Here is a 21,824-nt window from a genome sequence, read left to right as displayed (position 1 = left end):
TACACTCCAGTTCCTATTTTTTGTGCATAGTTGAGTCGCTTAGCCTTGTTTCCATGTCAGAAATGTGGCTTTTTTACCAAAATATTTCCATGAAGACCACTCCCAGTCAGACTTCTCCAGGCAGTAGATGGATGTACCTGGGTTCCACTGGTTTTCTGATGGCACTGCTGGACATCTTTTGATGCCGAAGGGAAGTAAGCATGACACATCTTTCATCTGCTGCTGCAGTTTCCATAACCTACCCCTGCATCTACAATGTTGCCTTTTTTTGTGCTTCTTCAAAAGGGTTTGAACAGCACATCTTTAAACCCCAGTATGCTTTGAAATCTTTGGCTGGGAGAGACCTTTCCAATACACTCAGTCTTGCCATGGTGAATGACCTGTGACATGAAACGATCTTCCCCAACCTCACCTTTGTAGCAAACTTTGGCTGTTTCTCACTCAGTTTTAGGAATCTTATACAGCTGCTTCTGTTCCAGTTAATTACTGTGTTTCAACCTACATATGAAATTGATGATCATTAGCATCTTGGTATAATTGGTCACTCATGCACCTGACTTTAATCCTGCATGTATACAAAGTGTGCACGTTTAAGAATTGATGCTAGTTTGAAGCCAAAGGGTAGTCACACCAAATTTTGATTTGATTTCGATTTTTCTTCTGTTTGCTCACTTTACACTTTGTAAATTGATAAAAATAAACAATTCATAATATATATATTATGCACAAATGCACATACACATGCACGTTTCCTGTCAAAAACTGATCATTGAAAACTTTACTTGTAATTATTGATTGTACAGTGATACAAATACTGTATAAATGTTTTGGATCAGAATTAGTGAACAGAACAAAACGTTGTCTCCATTTGTACAGATTGTACTTTTACAACCGTGCTGCTGCTGCTGAAATTAAACATTGCACATATTAAATTGAAGATAATAATTAAACATTTTTGCATATAAAAATGTATTCACATGCTTATTTACATGATATAAATTTGGATCCAGCCATTACATAATTTTCCCAACACAAATAAAAAAACATTTATAAGTCAGAATAAATAGTCATCAAAAAGGATGCAATTTGCCAAAGTTTTCCCTCTGTAAACGATATGTAACTATTGATAAAAGGATGAATGCACACTGTACAGTGACAGAAGAGCAGTCTATCATCACCCTTTACATATCCAATTACACAGCAACAGCCCTGGACAATATTATTTTTAAGCAACATAAGCAAAATTTGGTCATAATGACAATATAAGCATTTTGGAAATAGTTTAGAACATTATTTTTACTTACCTCCTCTATGAATTACCAAAGAAGTCTCACTTCCCACAGGACATTCTTTTAGCAACTCTACTACTTCTAAATGGTTCAGATTCTGTACATTCTGCTGGTTGATCTCAACTATAAGATCCCCTTCGAATAAACCGGGGCATCCCTGAACGTCTAGAATTTGCTTCACTCGTTGTCCCGTTGGACTGTCTGCTATTGTGAAGCCAAAGCCCTGTGCCCCTTTCACAATGGTTAAGGTCATAAGTTCTGCTTGAGTGGCTCCAGAAGAAGCCATAGATACATTATCATCATGTGCAGGTGGAGGTGGGGGAAATGTATTTTCAATCTGACCATCTGCTGGGATGGAGTGCAAAGAAGGCATTTGTCTTTCTGCTACATCTGGTACAGATTGAGACGTCCTAGAAATGTATTCCAAATAGGTCTCATAATTATTTCGTCCATTTACCACCACTGGAGGCCTTTCTATTACTGCCAAAGGAGGAACCAAGCTGCTTGCAGGATCTTCAGGGTCATAGGGCAGGGGATATCCTCGGCATAGCACCAAATTGACGCTCTGACCAATTGGAACTGACTGGAAGAGTTTTACCACATCTGCATGTGTGTGCCCGAGAACACAAACTTCATTAATATAGACAATGACATCACCTACAAACAGAACAAAATGATTGACATAGTGAGATAACTGTAATCACTACTAAAATACAAGACTTGATATATTTACAAAATAGGCTGCTGTACACAAAAAAATGAAAAATCACCAGTGTAGAGTCTCAAAAATGGTTGAGAAATCTGATGGTCATGACATACACAGATTATTTAAAGTATAATGCAAGCATACTTAACTGAACTTTAAAATATTCAACCATTAACAAGCAATTCTAATTTGCATAATTGTTATACTACATTTTTTAGAAGGCGGTTGGAAGATGCACTCAAGTTCAAGTCTGACAAATGTAATCAGCTGATATAAACATAAAATCAAATGCGGCCCCACAAATTTACACCTGAATTATTCTGCATATTATTGTAATTTTGGCAGTGTACTCTTGTCTGGAAACCTCATCTGACATATCAGTGTGTGTTAAAGTGGTTGTAAACCCTTACAAACCACTTTGACCTACAGGTAAGCCTAGATTAAGGCTTACCTGTAGGTCCAAGAAATATCTCCTAAACCTACACGGTTTAGGAGATATTTACTAAAAGACAGTGACAGCTGTCTATGGCACATGCACCGTAGACAGCGGCACGCAGGCACACTATCGCCATTAGCAGCTTGCCACTGCTAATGGTGATATGCCGTTAGTTCCGGCTCCCGTGCGCATGCGTGGGAGTGACGTCATTGCTGCTCTGGCGCTGTGAGTGGCCGGAGCAGCGATAAGCGGAAGAAGATGGATGCTCCGGACTACAGGGGACAGCGGTGGCATCGCTGGCTCCTGTGTCAGGTAAGTGACACATAATGCATAGTAGCCCATTATGCTTTACCTTTGCAGGTAGACAAAAGAGGAAGTAAAGCCATCAGAGTTTACTTCCTCTTTAATACAATCATATGTAAAAGAATATACTTTCTTAAACTCTATTAAAAAAATATAAAAATATGCACACCTAGGATCTAGAGCCAGTATTCTTAAAGGAGTTGTAAAGTCAGAAGTTTTTTTTAAATCTTATTTCATTCTATGCATTAAGATAAAAAGCCTTCTGTGTGCAGCAGCCTCCCTAACACTTACTGAAGCCCCATCTCTGTCCAGCGATGTCCACAAGTGTCTCGGCCATCCGAGACTCTCCCTCCTGATTGTCTGAGACATAACAGTAGGGCCATTGGCTCCCATTGCTGTCAATCAAAGTCAGTCAGACAATCAGGATATAGAGAGGGGGCGGGGCTTGGCTGCAGCTCAAAGTCTAAATGGACACAGGGGGCTGTGACTCAGCTCAGGTGACCCCATAGCAAGCTGCTTTCTGTGGGGGCACTCAAAAGGAGGGAAGGGCAAGGAGCACAGAAGAGGCATCCGAGAAGAGGAGGATCTGGGCTGTTATGTGCAAATCCATTGCAACAGAGCAGGTTAGTATAACATGTTTGCTATTTTTATTGAAAAAAAATTAGACTTTACAATCACTTTAAGAAGGGGTATATAGAATGTATAAAAAGTGCTCAGTGCAATTCAAGAACAATTCTGTGCAAAATTGGTACTAATGAATCAATGAATAAGGCTTGGTTTCCACTGCCGTGACTTGGGATCTGACTTGTGAGATTCAATGTTAGTCAATGAGAGCTGTCCTAATTAGCACTACTGAAGTCGCTCCGAATTTAGAAAAGATTCCTGCACTACTTCAAGGTGACTTGTGCCCATAGACTTTAATGGAAGTCGCCTCAAAGTCTGATCCCCATCTTGTGATGTGATTTTGATCCAAACATTACAGGAAGATTACCCAGGCATTCCCTGAAGTTGCTTCAAAGTCACTTCAAGTCACTTCAAAGTCACATCAAGTCACACCGAAGTCACCTGGCAAAGTTGCACTGTAAGTCACGCGACTTTTAGGTTGTGGCAGTGTGAACTGAGCCTAAAGGTGCAAATTGTGATAAATTAGTTCAGTAAAGTGCACAAAGTTTATTTGATCACCTTTCCCAAAGTGCTCTGAAAAAAAAACATTATTTCCAGTCTTTAAACAAGTGATAAGTAATAGTAGATAGATAATGTGGCTATCTAATAAATCGTTTGAGGATTTCATACTATGAAGAGTTTTTCTCTCCTTATATCGCACACTTGTACATTCTGATCCTGGAGCTCCGGAGTCACCATTGGAGGTAACCCACACCAGTAGGAGCAAATAGAGGATATCGGAGTGGTATAGGTCCCCATAAAGACCTACAAGCTCAGCAGACTCTCCTTGCTATATCGTAAGGAAGGCCAATAAATCTGGTAGGTGGAGTATTCACAGCCCCTCACGAGGTGGATGCACAGATACCATTGGGATAAGGAGCAAAGCAGCACTTTCTTACAAGGAAGAGACTTTGATTTGCATAGCCATCACTTTATGCACTTTATATGTCACCTTATGTTTTCCATACATTTTATTGATTCATTTGACTTATTCACCACAAAGAAAAGACTTTGGTTCATATAGCCATCATTGTATGCACTATATGATTCACTTCTTATTATTTATTGATTTAATTTATTATTCATAATTTTAATGGATATCTTTTAGCACATGTTTGTTTATGATATTGATATGGTTTAGCAATAGACACAGAACATTATAGCACTGGTATTTACTACAAGATAGGAGGAACAAGCACTGTCCATAATTCATTCATACTTTTCTCTGTTTATACACTTTCAATAATATATTATCCATTATATTGCAACCTGCTGCCAGAGATACCCATAAAAACAGCATTGTTCTTTTATGTAATTTGGGTAGGGGGAGGCATGTTGCTTTAAATGAGGTTTAAATTAGCAAAATATTTAGGAGTCACTGATGTAGAAGACGGTTGAGCTGCTAATAATTTTTGTGGTGTAGTGTTTTCTAAATAATTAAAGACAAATAGTTAACTATATAACTCACCACATAATAAATTATCTCTACTAGGTTACTTCTATCTAAGATCTGAACACCATCTCTTCCCTTTGTGTCCAAAACCTTATTTACATAGTTAATCTGATTGAAAAAAGTCCATCCAGTTTAACCCACAGAGAAAAAAAAAAGAAAATATCAAAACAAACACAAACTGAAAACCTCCCTATACACAATCCTATACCCACATTTGATCCAGAGGAAGGCAAACCTCCCCAAAAAAAGCATGGTCCAATTTGCTCTACTGGGGGAAAAATAATTCCTTTCTGATCACCCAAGAGGCAATCATATATTCCCTGAATCAAGTTTACCTATAAATATAAGTATCCAGGAATGTTTTGTGCATTTACGAAAGAATGCAGGCCTTTTTGTAAAGCAATCTACTGAGCTGGCCAAAACCACCTCTTGAGGGAGTCTATTCTACATTTTACAGCTCTTACTGTGAAGAAGTCTTTCCATATTTGGATGTTAAATACCCTTTCCTCCAGACATAAATATTGCCCCCTTGTCCTCTGTAAAGACCTTAACCACTTGCCGACCAGCCCCCGTCATTATACTGTGGCAGGTTTGCTCTATTACACAAATCGGCATAGCTGTACGTCGGTTCGTGTAATAGATACAGTGGGCGTGTGCACGGCGTGGTGCTGGAGCATGTGACTGGTGTAATGGAAATTTGTTAGTTTTGTATATAATTGTATTCTATTTTATATATATATTGCACAATGCCCTCACTGTGCAAACGGCACTAATAATGTTTTCAGTACATGTTTTGCATTCTTTCGAGTCCTGATTAAAATTAGCCTGCCTATGTAATGCCCCTTGTTAGCATAAACGTACAATTGTAATATTAATGTGATACATACGTAATCATGTGTATAAAAACCTTCAAATGCGTCATAATAAAGGAGAACAGTTATTTGGAAAGATGCTGAGCGTATCTTTCGTGTCTGTTCCCTACTGCAGTAGTTATTATTAATTTGGAACCACTAGTCAATATGAGGATAGGAGTTGCCTATCTATAAAATATCTATTTCACTGGCAGCCGCAATGTCCGCAGAGAGCCAGAACAGGGATCTGTCAATGTAAACAAACATATCCCTGCTTTGTCAGGGGAGTACAGAGTGATTGTCTGTTCCTAGAGATCAGGAACAGCGATCTCTCTCCTCCTCCAGTCAGTCCACTCCTCCCATGATTAGAAACACCTCCCAGGGATTAATTAACCCCTTGATCACTACTAGTGTTAACTTCCCTGCCAGTGTCATTTATACAGTAATCAGTAATTTTATAGCACTGATCACTGGTCACTGGTCCCAAAAAAGTGTCCGATCTGTCCACCACAATGTCACAGTCCCTCTAAAAATCACTAATCACTGCAATTACTAGTAACATTCATTAATTAATTTAAAAAAATGCCATAAATCTTTCCCCTATTTTGTAGACGCTATAACTTTTGTGCAAAACAAATCAATATACGGTTACTGCGATTTTTTTTTACCGAATATATGTAGAAGAATACATATTGGCCTAAACTGAGGAAGAAATTAGTTTTTTTTATATATTTTCTTGGGATATTTATTATAGAAAAAAGTTTAAAATATTGCTGTTTTTAGTTTCAAAATTGTCGCTCCTTTTTTGTTTATAGCGCAAGAAATAAAAAACGCAAAGGTGATCAAATACCGCCAAAAGAAAGCTCTATTTGTGGGGAAAAAAGGACTGTAATGCAAATAATGTCCTGGTCATTAACCACTTGCTTACTGGGCACTTAAACCCCCCTCAGTCCCAGACCAATTTTCAGCTTTCAGCGCTGATGCACTTTGAGTGACAATTGCGCGGGCATACAACACTGTACCCAAATGAAATTTTTATCATTTTTTTCCCACAAATAGAGCTTTCTTTTGGTGGTATTTAGTTACAGCTCGGAGTTTTATTTTTTGCTAAACAAACAAAAAAAGATGCAAAAAAAAAAAAAAAAAAATCATGTTTTAATAGTTTGTTATAAAATTTTGCAAACGGGTCATTTTTCTCCTTCATTGAAGTGCGCTGATTAGGCGGCACTGATAGGCTGCATTGGTGGGCACTGATGGGCTGCATTGGTGGGCACTGATGGGCTGCATTGGTGGGCACTGATAGGCTGCACTGGTGGGCACTGATAGGCATAGTTAAGGCGGCACTAATAGGCACAGATAAGGCGGCACCGATGGGCACAGATAAGGCGGCACTGATGGGCAAAGATGGGCACAGATAAGATGGCACGGATGGGTGGCACGGATAAGTGGCACGGATGGGCACTGATAGGTACCACAGATAGATGGGACTGATGGGCACTGATAGGTGGCACTGATAGGTGGCTCTGATAGGTGGCACTGCTGGGCACTGATGGGCGGCACTGCTGGGCACTGATGGGCGGCACTGCTGGGCACTGATGGGCGGCACTGGGGTGCAGCACCTTTGAGGCAGATTGGGTGGCACTGTGGGTGGCACTGTGGGGTGGCACTGTGGGTGGCACTGTGGGTGGCACTGTGGGTGGCACTGTGGGCACTATGGGCACTGACAGGGGGCACTGACGGGGGGCACTTACTTTTTCTTTTATTTTACTTCAGGATGGCACTGCGGGAGGCAGGTGGGCACAGGCAGGTGGCAGGTGGTCCCTTGTATTGATGGCCGTGATCGGGACTGATGTCCCGATCACGGCCGCCGGTGATCGGCTTTTTTTTTCTCTCCTCGCGCTGTCAGCGCGAGGAGGAATAATAGCCGATTACCGGCTCCGTTCTATCACATGATCAGCTGTCATTGGCTGACAGCTGATCACGTGATAAGGGGTCGGGATCGACCCCTTACACGGATCGGTGATCAGGCGAGTCTCACGGACTCGCCGATCACAGAGCGCGCCGCGCGCGCCCCTCAGGGGGCGCGCAGGCCGCTCGTAACCAGGACTACGTCAATAGACGTAGTCCCGGAAATGTAGGTCCGCGCTAATGCCGTCATTTGGCAATAGCGCGGATCTGAAGTGGTTAAGGGGGTAAATCCTTCCAGTCCTTAAAGTGGTTGTAAACCCTTACAACACACTTTGACCTACAGGTAAACCTAGATTAAGGCTTACCTGTAGGTCCAAGAAATATCTCCTAAACCTATACGGTTTAGGAGATATTTGCCCGAAGACAGGCACCGCTGTCTACGGCGCATGCGCCGTAGACAGCGGCGCACAGGCGCACTGAGCGCGGCATTTCCAACGGCGGAGCTGCCGCGCGTGTCGGCTCCCATGCGCATGCGCGGGAGTGACATCATCGCGGCTTTGCCGAATGACAGTGGCGGAGCTGCGAGACCCCACCGAGAAGATGGATGCACCGGACTACAGGGGACAGCGGTGACTTCGCTGGCTCCTGTGTCAGGTAAGTGACACATAATGGACTACTATGCGATGCATAGTAGTCCATTATGCTTTGCCTTTGCAGGGAATGAAAGAGGAAGTAAACTCATTAGGGTTTATTTCCTCTTTAAGTGGTTAAAGTGAATAACTCAACATCAAGTTCACTATATGGACTTCCTATGTATTTGAACATGTTGACCATGTCCCCCCTTAATCTCCTCTTCTCAGGAGAGACTAAATTCAGTTCCTGTAATATTTGTTCATAGCTGAGCTCCTCCATGCCTCTTATCAGTTTGGTTGCCCTTTTCTGCACTTCTGCACTTCCGATTTCCTTTTTTTGACCCGATGTCTAAAACTGAACTGCATATTCCAGATGAGGTATTACTAATGATTTGTACAGGGGCAAAGTGATGTCTCTTTCTCTACAGTCCATACCTCTTTTAATACAAGAAAGGGTTTTGCTCACTTTGGAAACCACTGCTTGGCATTGCATACTGTTATTACATTTTTAATTATTATTAGTATATATTCCCTACAGTACTGCACATGTCAGACAACTCCATGATTACAGAACTATATTAATCAGTAGATTTGAAACAGTATATAATATTGCACCATTACAAAAAATAAAAGATATCAATTAGAAGTATATACTTTTGATCATTTACACCCATTACATGGATATGAAGGTGCTAGAAAGATTCACAATCTACCAGATGTAAAACATTTATTCGATTTTTTTTCTCTTTTTACATATAAAATTGTAGCAACCCAGAACGTCCATACCAACAATCAGTTTTCATGGCTCTTAATAGATAAAAATAAAAATAAAAAAATTGGTTGTTATAATTTATAGCACTTTCCATGTCAGCATTGCTCTTTGCTTCGTCTTTGCCCAACAAAGCCTGTACAAATAGAAACAGTAGCCTGTCATCCTTTAAATAACAAAGCTGTGGTAAACAAGTACATTCTTTATGGCACTTTGTCCCCAAAACAGTTAATCTTTGTGCAGAAACAAACATTGTACATGATTCACTAACAGTCACTGCCAAGTAGAAAAAAAATGTCATCAGTAAAGCACAACTACTTAAACACAATGCCATTCACACATTTCCACATCAATGGGCATACATGTTGTCACAATATGTTCACAAACTGGGACTGTCTACAGACTGTCAGATATAACCAAGAGAAGAAAACTGTCACTACTCAGCTTATTTGACTGTTCTCTTCATAAAAAACATATCTGCAAAGCACACCTTAAAGTGGAGCTACACTGTATCACAGACCAAATGTGCTATTAAATTCATTTTTAATATTCAAAGAAAACTCATCCATCTATCCTTGTCTTCATGCTTTATTTTGATAAGAAATCGCTTTGAATCCCCCCCCCCCCTAGAATTTCTGGGTGTAGCCATTTTAACTAAGGGCAGATGATTCTTGTAGCACTTACTTCCTGGAATCCACCTGCACTTAGCTTTGACAAGCATACAGGAGGGTGTGCTTAGATGAGAAAACCCTTCCTCCTCTCCTGAAGTTTCCTTGGATGTATGACATCATTTGCCTAAACCTGGAAACTAGGAAGAAACTGAAGCCAGGTTATTGATCCCTCACTCCATACATGCTGCTGGATACTGTACTGTAACCCTGCACCTCCTGTGATACTAGCTCTAGGACTCCTACAGCCATTTGTCTGTGGTGCCAGTCCAGAGATCCCTCCAGCTGTACATCTGTATACCCAGACCTTCCCTGGATTACACTGGGAGAGATGCTGTCGCAGAGGCTACTGTACTGTTTACTGAAATAGTGGTATCGGTGGCTACAAAGCCCTATAGAGACTGGGCTTTACTGCCACCTAGTGTCCTTATTGAGTCACAGAGACATTGCTTTTTTAAAACTCCAATTTGTACAGCTTCATTATGTACACCCCTTTGCTATATTAACTCTGTTACCTTGTTAATCCTACTCTGCACCAGTTAGTAAAGTTAAAGAAATCCTCTGTCTGATCATCAGAGGGGGGCGGGGTCACCCATACGTCACTGGCGAACCCCATGGCTTCCCTCATCAGTGTCAGAGGGGGCGTGGTCAGGTGACGGGTCACCCCGCCCTCCTAATATAAGAAACGTCAGCACTGGGATCCCCGCAGTGTCTCCGCAGTGGAGACAGAAGACGGATGCATGTATGGACAGCGCTGGACTGTGAGATCTCCCGTCGCTGGATCAGATCAGCCATTGCTGGATCCCGGAGAGATGATCATCTGTCGCTGGATAGCAAGAGTGGATTACCACCACTGGAATCTTTTTTTTTTTTTTAATAAAGGAATTTTTCAAAAGTGTGTTTGTCTTATTTAACCATTTTTACACTTTCTTTGTGAAATGGTAGGGGTACCTTTGTACTCCCTTACCATTTCAAACAGGGGGGGCGGGATCTGGGGGTCCCCTTGTTAAAGGGGGCTTCCAGATTCTGATAAGCCCCCTGCCCGCAGACCCCCACAACCACCGGCCAGGGTTGTTGGAATGAGGCCCTTGTCCACATCAACATGGGGACATGGTGCTTTGAGGGGTCACAGACCCCCAAAGCATCCTCCCAATGTTGAGGGCATGTGGCCTGGTGCGGTTCAGGAGGGGGGGGCGCTCTCGTCCCCCCCTCTTTTCCTGCGGCCTGCCAGGTTGCGTACTCGGATAAAGGGTCTGGTATGGATATTTAGGGGGACCCCCACATCAATTTTTTTTTAAATTTGACACGGGGTTCCCTTTAATATCCATACCAGACCTGAAATTTAGGGGAACCCCCCACGCTCTAATACAGAGAACACAGAGGAATATTACACTTTTATTGTTTCACTTTAATCATTATTAAAATCACTGCTCCTGAAAAAATTTCAGTTTTTAAAACTTTTTTTTGCATTGATCCATGTCCCCTGGGGCAGGACCCAGGTCCCCAAACACATTTTAGGACAGTAACTTGCATATTAGCCTTTACAATTAGCATTTTATATTTCTCCCATAGACTTGTACAGGGTGTTCTGGCTTTTCGAATTTGCTGCGAACAGCCCAAATTATTCACTGTTCGCTGAGTAGGCGAACAGGCAATGTTCGAGTCGAACATGAGTTTGACTCAAACTCGAAGCTCATCCCTAGTCATATCTGTTCTAGCTTAAAGCAGTTTTAAACCTTACCATTTAATATATTGCAGCTTACCAATCCTTTATTGTGGTGCCTGCATTAGTTCTCCTTTTAAGCCATTCCCCCACCCCCCTTTTTTTCAACTGGTGTTTTAGCCAAGAACACACTTCCTGCCTTATGGTGGCTCCATCTTGGATGGAACAACAGAGAGACACCTTTGGACAGTAGCCCTGTCGATAGTGGTAATGCTCTAGCAATTTTATATTTCAATACAGTTATTGAAAAAATCTAGTAGTAACTGATATACTATATCATGGAAAATCTAGCCATTTTAGATTACATTTTCGCAATTAGCCAAACTCCAGCTAGTACTTTTTAAGCTGTTACAGCAACAGTTTTTTCCTTTTGGGATAAAGGTTTTACTTAAATGTATAAAAGCTGACCATAGTGGTAAAATGGTTTGTCTCAACCCTCTAACTGCCACTGTTGCCGAAAAGCTTGTGTTGTTAAAAGAAGTGGAAGTGAAACCTCATATTCATGTACATAACTCATCTGAGACATTTAAATCTGAAGAGCCATTTAGGGATATGAAGAAGATCGCTAAGCTATGAAATGCTTAAAATGGCTATGCAGATTGCTTGGATGATCCTAACCAGAACTGCTGATCCATTTCAAATGTGCACATGATTCACTGTCTGATTGTTCATCAGAATCAGGGAAACATTTGTTGGAAGCTTGTGTTGTGTATGATATGTCTGTAAAAGGTGGCATACACTGTAACAGAAGCTTTAGTACACATAACACATCTTAATAACCTTTTATTACTGTTTTTGTCCACATTGTGGAAAGCATTTCAATATAACAAAGATGTAACTTCTACTTCTTTTTTGCTTCCCTAATGAAATATTATCATGCTTGGCAGCGATCCAGCTGAAAACTTCCCAAGTGTAAATGAAGACAGAATTGGAACAATTGCTGTTTCTCCCCATGGTTTCTACTTTCCAATGTGCCAGAGCTTGGTTTAACAGCATGTGTCACTGAAAGGCAGAGCAAAATAACTTGAACCCCCCTTGTGCTCACGACAGATTTTTTTTTTTAATAGCTATAAAAAAGAAATTGGGAGCTGCCTATATCTTAGAAAATGCTGAATAAATGAGTGACGGTCTTCTATGTGACAAATATATATGAAATGTGTGCATTATATCGCTATAACATTTCTGTAATTATTATTTAAACCTAGGCACAAAATTAAAAATGCGCTTTTGTGTGAATAAAACTGCAAAAATGTCACATATAACAATGATGTAATGTCAATTCCATGTTGTATGCCTGATAAAAAGTTAAAGAAAAAAGTAAACATCTATTTACAAAAGTATGCCTTTTGTGGATAAATTAAATAACAAGCTCTACAAAATTTTGAGCCTGCTGTAGAGAAAGAGCAATCCCCTCAATCTCCTATCAGTTAAGTGTATCCCAAGAGTCTCAGACTCTTACCAGATTCACTGACCCATGTGTTAATAATTGGGTCAATAAAGCATTTATCACTCCCAACGACTCAGTGTCTTCTTTATAAATCTTCTTTTTTTCCTCATTTGTATCCCAAAAAACAAAAACTTACATAGTGTAATACTATCTACAAAAAATAATTTAAATCTCCATAATTGTAGTCACATCTGTGTATAACACCATGAATTGATATCGCTAATTATTATTATTATAATATATACTATATAAATATACTATATTTATATAGCGCCAACAGTTTATGCAGTGCTTTACAATATAAAAGTTATATATATTATTATATTATATTATATTTAGATTGTATACAATATAATAATCCATAATTCCTTCACCCCTTCTGCCTGTATACTTACCAGACATCAAACTTTATAATTCATATCACTCCAATCAAAATATTCCTCTAGTGAATTCCAAATAACCTCTGTATCCTCTTTTTACAAGGGTTTCTCCAAAATAAATAATAGTGCACTTCTGGTCACTATGCAAGAAATGAAATACTGAAAATGTATCAATGTACAATCAAACAAGCTCAGTCGCCAAGAGCAGGCAAACCTTGTGAATTGTTAAGGAATTCCACCATACATACGTGCCCTTCACCATAATCAAACCTCTTACCAGATGGTTGTGATCCCCAATTTCAGAGATCAAATACACATGAGAGATAATGGACCCCTCTGGGTGTCTGGAAATTGAATCAGTAGGGTCCACTGGGTTTCAACATATGATATGATAACATATGATAACATATGATATTCCCTAATACCAATGCCACAACTTCAGATCCAACTCAGACAGCCGCCATAGAGGAACATAGGCTGCACATAGAGTGAATACTGCTAGTACACGTTTATTGTTAAAAACACCACAAGGTACTCACATGATTCAGGATAATAAAAAGCATTCAAACCTCATAGAGCCTCGCAGACAGCCAGCATCAGCGGGCGTGAAAGACGTCATATATTCATGGCCCCGCCCCCCTACTAGTTTCGTGGCACAGTGTGCTGTCAGGGGAACAGGAGCATATACCATTGCTATTTATTATCCTGAATCATGTGAGTACCTTTTGGTGTTTTTAACAATAATGAACCCTCCCTGTGAGTTTGTGCTCCGTAATTGGGGATCACATTCATGTGGCAAGAGGCTTGATTACGGTGGAGGTCACGTGTGTATGGTGGAATTCCTCAACAATTTGCCACCTGGTGGGATATATCATTATCTTGAGAAGTATTAGATACACCTTCATTCCACTATATGCTTTCATTGCTATTGGCACATGGACTTCCATATTGAACATTATGGACTGTTCAATTCACTGTTTGATTATACATTGATACATTTTCAGCATTTCATTTCTTGCATAGTGACCAAAAGCTCCCTATAATTTAGGTATATATACAGTATCTCACAAAAGTGAGTATACCCCTCACATATTTGTAAATATTTTATTATATCTTTTCATGTGAAAACACTGAAGAAATGAAACGTTGCTACAATGTAAAGTAGTGAGCGTACAGCTTGTAAAACAGTGTAAATCTGCTGTCCCCTCAAAAAAACTCAACACACAGACATTAATGTCTAAACAGCTGGCAACAGACGTGAGTACACCCCTAAGTGAAAATGTCCAAATTGGGCCCAAAGTGTCAATATTTTATGTGGCCACCATTATTTCCCAGCACATTTTCACATCACTTTTGGTATTCGGGTCATATATAGGTGCAGCTCTTTGAAAATTCATTACACTTCAGCACAGAAACACAGTTTTGTTTAACCTCCTGAGTCCCTGGCAGTATGATTATTTCAGATTTTAGGTGCTGAAAGTGGTACCATTATTTTGCATGGAAATTTGGCGTTTTATATTGTAGGCCTGTAATTCTTAGAAATAATTCACTTAAATCTGTCCAAACAAGAGTCTAATAGACATCCCGGGTATGATAAAATTCGAAATATGAAATCATAAATTATATATATAGATAGATATATAATAAAATAAATAAGTATAAATAAGTATAACAAATAATACTATACTAATAATAATAAAAATTATTCAATAATGCAATCAAATCAAAAACACTGAAATATGCTGAGTTGCAGAATTGTCGCTGTCATTACTTTTAGTGTTTGATGACGAATTTCCCCACATATTACTATGGCTCAATTCTGCGAATGATTCTAATTTGTTATCGCTGTTTTCTAGCTGGTCTATAACCACTTTTGATGTAAACTGACATTTTTTGGTTGCTATGGACAATCTCCAGTTTCCAGTCATAAAAACAGTATTTATAATATAAAACTGCATGCAGGGCACTGGACAAACCACTAAGGACAAAGGGGATGTGTAATTATTTGATAGAGTATACTGTATCTATACTGTGTATTTTACTTTTTGAATTTGGCGCCGAACTCCGTCCCCGTGAGTCGCAACTCTCACAGGGAACGGAGCTCGGCACGGTGACAGATAGAGCGGAGGATGGCTCGCAGATCACAGCGGGGGGACATCGCTGGATCCAGGGGACAAGGTAAGTAAACCCCTCCATGGATCCAGCGATGTGGTCCAGAGTCTGGCTCGGGAATACCGCTTATGGTATTTAAATCTTACGCCGAGCCAGACTCGGGAATACCGCCAGGGAGGCTACAAATGTATCCAAAATAAGAATACTCAATATTGCAGTGTATCCATACAAAACCTCTGCTTACAATATCCCATGATCCCATGTGTGCTAAAAATGTGATCATGTTCATACACCATGAAGTGCACCATCCCACAAGTGTAAGAACACCTTACCCTAAAGAGCCCCTAAAACACAGGGTTGGGTTATCTGTTACCAGTTACCTGTTATTCAGATATCGTAGTTCAGATCGGTGTTATTTTTGTATTGCTACCTCGGATGATAGTGTTTTGAGCATTCATTTGCAGCCCTGTAAAAGGGATCAGGCACCTCTAGAGTTTCCCAGATAACTTTAAAGCCCCTCTAAAGCTGTAAAAATCAATATCAAGCTCATGATTGTAGCAGCAGCAGCAGCAGTCATGAGCTTGTTTTAATCCCTTGTTTACCATGCCATTTATAAATGTACCGTACCTTGATAGACAAGGGAATAAATATGAGAAACATGTATTCTTACTTGAATTATGGTGTGTTTTGTGTATTTCTGTGAAGTAACCCAGTGTAAAACTCCCTATAATAATGATGGGTCACTGATACTCTCACTCCTTGAGTTGCCCTCCACACCACTGCTCTCTGCATAGACTATGTACAGCACAGTGGTGATGTTGCTGCTTTTTATATGATAATTCTTGGATTTGCAAGGGCATTTGGTGTACACAAAGTTAAAATATTCTGTGGCTATTGAGGAATATTTTTTTCACTTTAGCAAGGGTTGTGATTGCTGGAGCATCAAGGGCACTAGTTTTTCAATTTACTCTAATCACACACTTATTATAGTTTTGGAGTCATGTTAATCTTTCTGTGTACAAATTTGACAGTTGCAATGCCAGGTAAATAATCTCTCCTGGAGTAAACCGCTCTATAATATATACCTTCAAACACTTCTGAAGTTTAAATCTGATTTTGAAACCTAACTGGCAGTTTACAGGATCCCTGTAGTTTTAAAGTCAATAAATGTATCTTTAACATTCCATAAGATATTTGATCTGTTTAGATAGATTTACAATGAATAATAGTCTTATATGATCAGCCTATAAAGTCACTCCATGGACTGCATTGTGGAATTCACTTCCTACCCATGTCATTTTCTGTTCTTTGCTCTCCAGTTGTCCTCTACTGCTGAAAAAAAACACCACATTAGAGGGGAACTCAGTGAGAGCCCTGTCTCTGTGCTGGGCGCATGCTATACAGCAAGCTCCCAACACAAACTATATTCATGTATTGAACTTTCTTGATCCCCCATAGAATATGTCACCAGTCCTTAAGACAACCTTAGGCAATATCTCATGATCAGATCACACCCTAATCTCCCCAACAAGTCTTCGAAGATGTGGCATTCGCAGCCTAATGAGAATATTGCATCGTCTTAGAAAACAAACATAAATCTAAACAAGATACAAAGGTCAATAAGGAATTTGTCTCTCTGCACAACGGCCTTACTACACTGTACTCATAAAAAGCGAAGGCTGCCCTTGTGCACTGCCATAAACTCATTTATGAAAATGGTGACAAATGTGGTTGACTTCTAGCGAATGTGCTGAAAGAACAACATCTTCGCTCTCATGTCCCTTTTATTGAGTCATTCCAAGGTTCCAAAGTTAACAGCCCTTAAGACATAGCTTACACCTTTGGTAATCTCTACACTGTACTGTACAACCTTCACTCTGCAGACTCCTTCCATGTCTATCTAACAGGCTAGACAATATCAGGGATTACATTTCTTCCTCTAACATGCCCACGTTAAAACCTACTATATGCACTAATCTAGACTCCCCAATCTCCCAGAACATGACCCTGGTTGCCATTAACTCACTGTCTCCAGGCAAATCTCCAAGCTCCGATGAACTGACTGTCCATTATTACAAAACCTTACTCCCACATCTACTCCCCTACCTAGAACCAAATGCTCAATTCTCTCAAACAGGGCTCAAGTTTTATCAGGGACTCCCTTCTAGTCCACATTGCAAGCCTTCCCAAGGAAGGAAAAACCCCTTGCCTTTTCTTATCAACAGATGTTGAAAAGGCTTTTGACAGGGTTACCTGAAATTCCTGTTTGAAATACTACAGCACATTGGCCTTGGTTTCAATACCTCAAATTGGTTTCACACAATATACTCATCCCCCACTACAGCTGTCAACGTTAACAGGGTCTTCTGTAATACATTCATTATCAACAACAGGACCTTCTAAAGTTGCCCTCTCTCCCTTCTTTTTTTATCCTTTCTTTGGAACCCTTTCTTTCCAGATTAAGGGCCAACACAAATATTCAGGGCCTCTTGTGGGTGGTGACAAACACACAATTCTTGTGTATGTGGATGAACTCTTTTTTCTATCACCTTTCCATTTATACTACTCTTCCCATTACCATGAAAGAGCTTGAAATCTATGAAGACTTAACATCATATAAGATCAACTTTCAGAAATGTAAGGGGATGGGAGTTTCTACTATAACCCCAAACCTGTGATCTTTCCAACTCACAAGTTCCACTGGGCCACCAAAGCCATTGAATACCTGGGTATCCATATTCCAGTGAACCCGAAAGACACCTTTGCTTTATATTTCCTTCCTTTCCTTCATAAAAGTTAACAACAACTTCAGAATTGGAACTCTGGTTTAGTCGCTGCAAAATTAACTTAAAATGATGATTGTTCTAAAATTCCTTTACTGTTGATTTTACCTATCCCCATTCCCCTTGCATTCCTTAAACCAGACAACCTTCTCTAATATCCTCTGGGCTCAAAAACCTCTTAGGCCTAAATTGGGGTTACTTTCTCTCTCAAAAGAACATGACGGTCTTGCTGTTCTTCTCTCCACACTTGATAAACAATTCCCAGACTGTACTGACATTTGTTGAGAGGCAAAAATCACAAGGGTTTGCTCCAACACATTTTTTGGTCATGCCTGCTATTAAGACCCTTCTGGAATGAGGTCAGGGAGATCTCCCAAAAATACAGAGATTTTACAATAGCTCTCCATAATATTTTTTTGCTACACCAATCCTCAACATGCAAAAGATCCATACTGCCTCACCATCTGAATGCGGCTAAAACCTGAATTCCTTTGAAATGAAAAGACCATAAGCCCACCTGAAATTGAATGTGGCTAGACAAAGTTGAGGACACTGACTATATGGAAGAACTAGTCCCCTCCTCACAAAACAAGCAAGACATCTATAAAAAAAAAACTAGTTTTATTGGACAACCTTTAAGAGGAAGGTATGAGAATTTCCATACTACTGAGAGTCAGACCCCTTCTCTCTTCTTTTCCATCCTATTTGCACCCTTCACCCCTTTTCTTTCACCCCTTTCCCCACTTTTATTTCCTTTTAGCCCCCTCCCCAAACACTTTTTATATGATTTACAACCCTTTTATTTTCCCAGTGGGAATTTCTTGGCTCCCTTAATATATAGATTTCTATTCATTATCGATTTTCCTCTTTGTCTTATGCCTACCCCCCACCTGTCTCTGTTGGGCTACACAAAAGTTGATTGTACGATGTTCCATGAAAGGTGCACATGTGATTTTTGACCTACACTTATGCCGCGTAAACACGACCGAACTTTCCGGCAGACTAGGTTCGACGGAATCAGCCCATCAGACAATCCGATCCTGTGTGGGCTAATCTGATCATTTTTCATTAAAAAATTCTGACGGACCTAGAAATAGAACATTTTCAAATCTGTCTGACGCACTCAATTCCCATTGGGAAAACCGTTCGTCTGTATGCTGGTCCGATAGACCAAATACGATTCAAGGGAAGCTATTGGCTACTGAACTTCCTTTTTAGTCCCGTCTTACGTCATTACGTTCAAAACAAATGGACTTTGTTGTGTGTGGGCAAGTCTGTTCGTTCAGAAGGTCCATCGGAACTCTGCCGAAAGTCTGTCGGACCTAGTCTGCCAGAAAGTCCGGTCGTGTGTACGCGGCATTAATGTACTGTATGCATCTTTTGTGATTCAACTGTCTTTATTCAATGTCTACATGTTGGACTTGTCCTATTAAAGTGGTGGTAGACCTCTGAAATAAAACAAACAAAAAAAACCCCTGCAAGACAATCGCATAATGTATCGCATATTAGCCCATTATGAAATACTTACCTTAGAATGAGGCCCCCGGTCACCGCTGAGGGAGATGTTCCCTCAATGTTTCTTCCAGGTTCGCTGGCTCCGGCGCTTTGAGTGGCCGGATCCACAATGACATCACTCCCACGCATGCGCCCGGGAGTTCTCCATTTTGACAAGGGGCTCTGAATTTCCATCACAGTCAGCCGGACCTTCAGAATACATGCACTGCTGATGTCAGTATCTGCATGCAGGGTGAATATCTCCTAAACCAGTGATGGCGAACCTTGGCACCCCAGATGTTTTGGAACTACATTTCCCATGATGCTCAACTACACTGCAGAGTGCATGAGCATCATGGGAAATGTAGTTCCAAAACATCTGGGGTGCCAAGGTTCGCCATCACTGTCCTAAACCATGTAGGTTTAGGAGATATTCATTTTACCTACAGGTAAGCCTTATTATAGCCTTACCTGTAGGTAAAAATCAGGGGATGCAACCGCTTTCAGATACTTCATAGTCTATGTATAGTTCTTTGGGATGTCCTGGATTTTCTAAATAAAGAATAAAAAAATAAAAAATAAAAAATAAATTGAAGAAATGTGGTTGTGTGACTGACAGCCAACCAAGTTGGCTTCATAACACAGGAACTCAGTCCAGGGCAGCCATCAGCCATTTGGAGCACAACAGTTCTAAAATTCGGATGCCCAAAGCTAATCCCTGCAATTAGCTACCTCCCTAAATGTCGCCTATTGATCAAGATAGAGATCAAAAGCCATTTAGATCTGACGAAGAAGTGAATGCTTTAAAATGTTATCTACATGTTCTGATGTCACTTCCAATGCGACTCTGAGTGTATTCTATGCTGGATATGAGAAGACAAGACTGATGTCCAGGCGGTTGTTTCTCTTCTCTCCCCTCATGTTAAAATATACACACCACCATCCACCCGCTGAGTGACCACAGTATTATACTGTTATATGCCTATTGATCTTTATATTAGTGTGAGTAGCCATTTGGCTGATTTTAATTAAATATACCATTCGTTGCATCTTCTGTTGCACTTAGTTTTTGGCGCACCTTGTTTTTCTCCCATTGTTCTTCCAGAGACTGCTTCACTCTCAAGGGAGCTGCCACTAATGCTGTATACGTATACTTCCTGGACTTTATAGACTTTTAGTTGTGTTATCAGTGTGTTTTTCGGTACCCTGTCGTGCACCATTTTGTTTTTGTCTCTGTTCCATGAAGGGGATTTCTTTGATGTATAGAGAAGCCACTGCACTATTGACAGTGATTATTGTTTTCTCCCACTATGTATAAGGCCGCGTACACACGCGGGGACTGTTCGCCCAACTTTGTCCGTCAAACAGTTTCGGCAAACAGTCCGCTCAAAATTAGCATGGACGGACATGGCCACACACGACGTACGAACAGTTTGCTGAAACCGTGCGCGATGACGTGAACGGCACGTACGACGGGACGAAAAATACGACGTCCTATACACTGCATTATAACTTTCGGCGTGTAAAGCCTTTCTGAGCATGCGCGGAACTTAGTTTGTCGAACAAGCCTACACACGAGGGAACTGTTCGCTGAAACAAGGTTTCAGCGGACAGTTTTTCGGAATTTCCGAAAAACCTTGTTCAGCGGACTGTTCGCTGAAACTGTCCGCTGAAAGCCCACACACGAGCGGACTGTCCGCTGAAACACTGTTCAGCGGACAAAGTTGGGCGAACAGTCCCCGCGTGTGTACGCGGCCTTAGTCTTACTCCTGAATAGACATTTATCTTCTAAAAAACAGGTCCTGCCAAAAGTCTCATCTGCTATTGGAGACATTATATGATCCGACCATGCACTTGGTGCATCAACTCTTCAAGAAGATTTTAACTATTATGGTACTTCCTTTTGGGGAAATAACACAACCATACTGTCCACGCCTGCCTATCAAAATTATATCTCTCGTCTACATATCTACTCTACTACTGTAGAATTCACATAAGGCATTCTCTCATAGAATACTAACTCAATTAAGCAGGTTGGTTAGGGAACAGAGGACACAACAACTGGATGATTTAGTAAATACCATTAAAGGCTCAGAACAACAAAACAAAAAGCCAAAAGCACAGCAAATTCAATTACAAAGTGCAAAAAGACAGGAAGAGTTTTACTTTTAGAAAAGCATGACATTTCCCTTGAAATACCCAAAACT

General features: G+C 40.4%; 1 protein-coding gene across 11 annotated transcripts in view; it reads right to left on the bottom strand.

Moving 5' to 3' along the window:
* The window catches only part of MAGI2 (membrane associated guanylate kinase, WW and PDZ domain containing 2), a 1,006,736-nt gene that overhangs the window by 135,479 nt on the left and 849,433 nt on the right, over positions 1 to 21,824 (bottom strand). For all 11 annotated transcript variants that reach the window (XR_013271122.1, XM_077474033.1, XM_077474035.1 and 8 more), the window contains one exon: positions 1,305 to 1,946. Coding sequence is in view for 10 of the 11 variants with exons in the window: in XM_077474033.1 (XP_077330159.1) it covers positions 1,305 to 1,946 (642 nt within the window). In the remaining variant the exon portion in view is untranslated. The remainder of the gene's footprint in view (positions 1 to 1,304; positions 1,947 to 21,824) is intronic.

The sequence above is a fragment of the Lithobates pipiens genome, unplaced genomic scaffold (genome assembly GCF_037356315.1).
Source record: "Lithobates pipiens isolate NorthernLeopardFrog02 unplaced genomic scaffold, aLitPip1_a1.2 Scaffold_8, whole genome shotgun sequence".
NCBI lineage: Eukaryota > Metazoa > Chordata > Amphibia > Anura > Ranidae > Lithobates > Lithobates pipiens.
The sequence above is the reverse complement of the archived record's forward strand: the minus strand, read 5'-3'. Positions and strand labels throughout refer to the sequence as shown.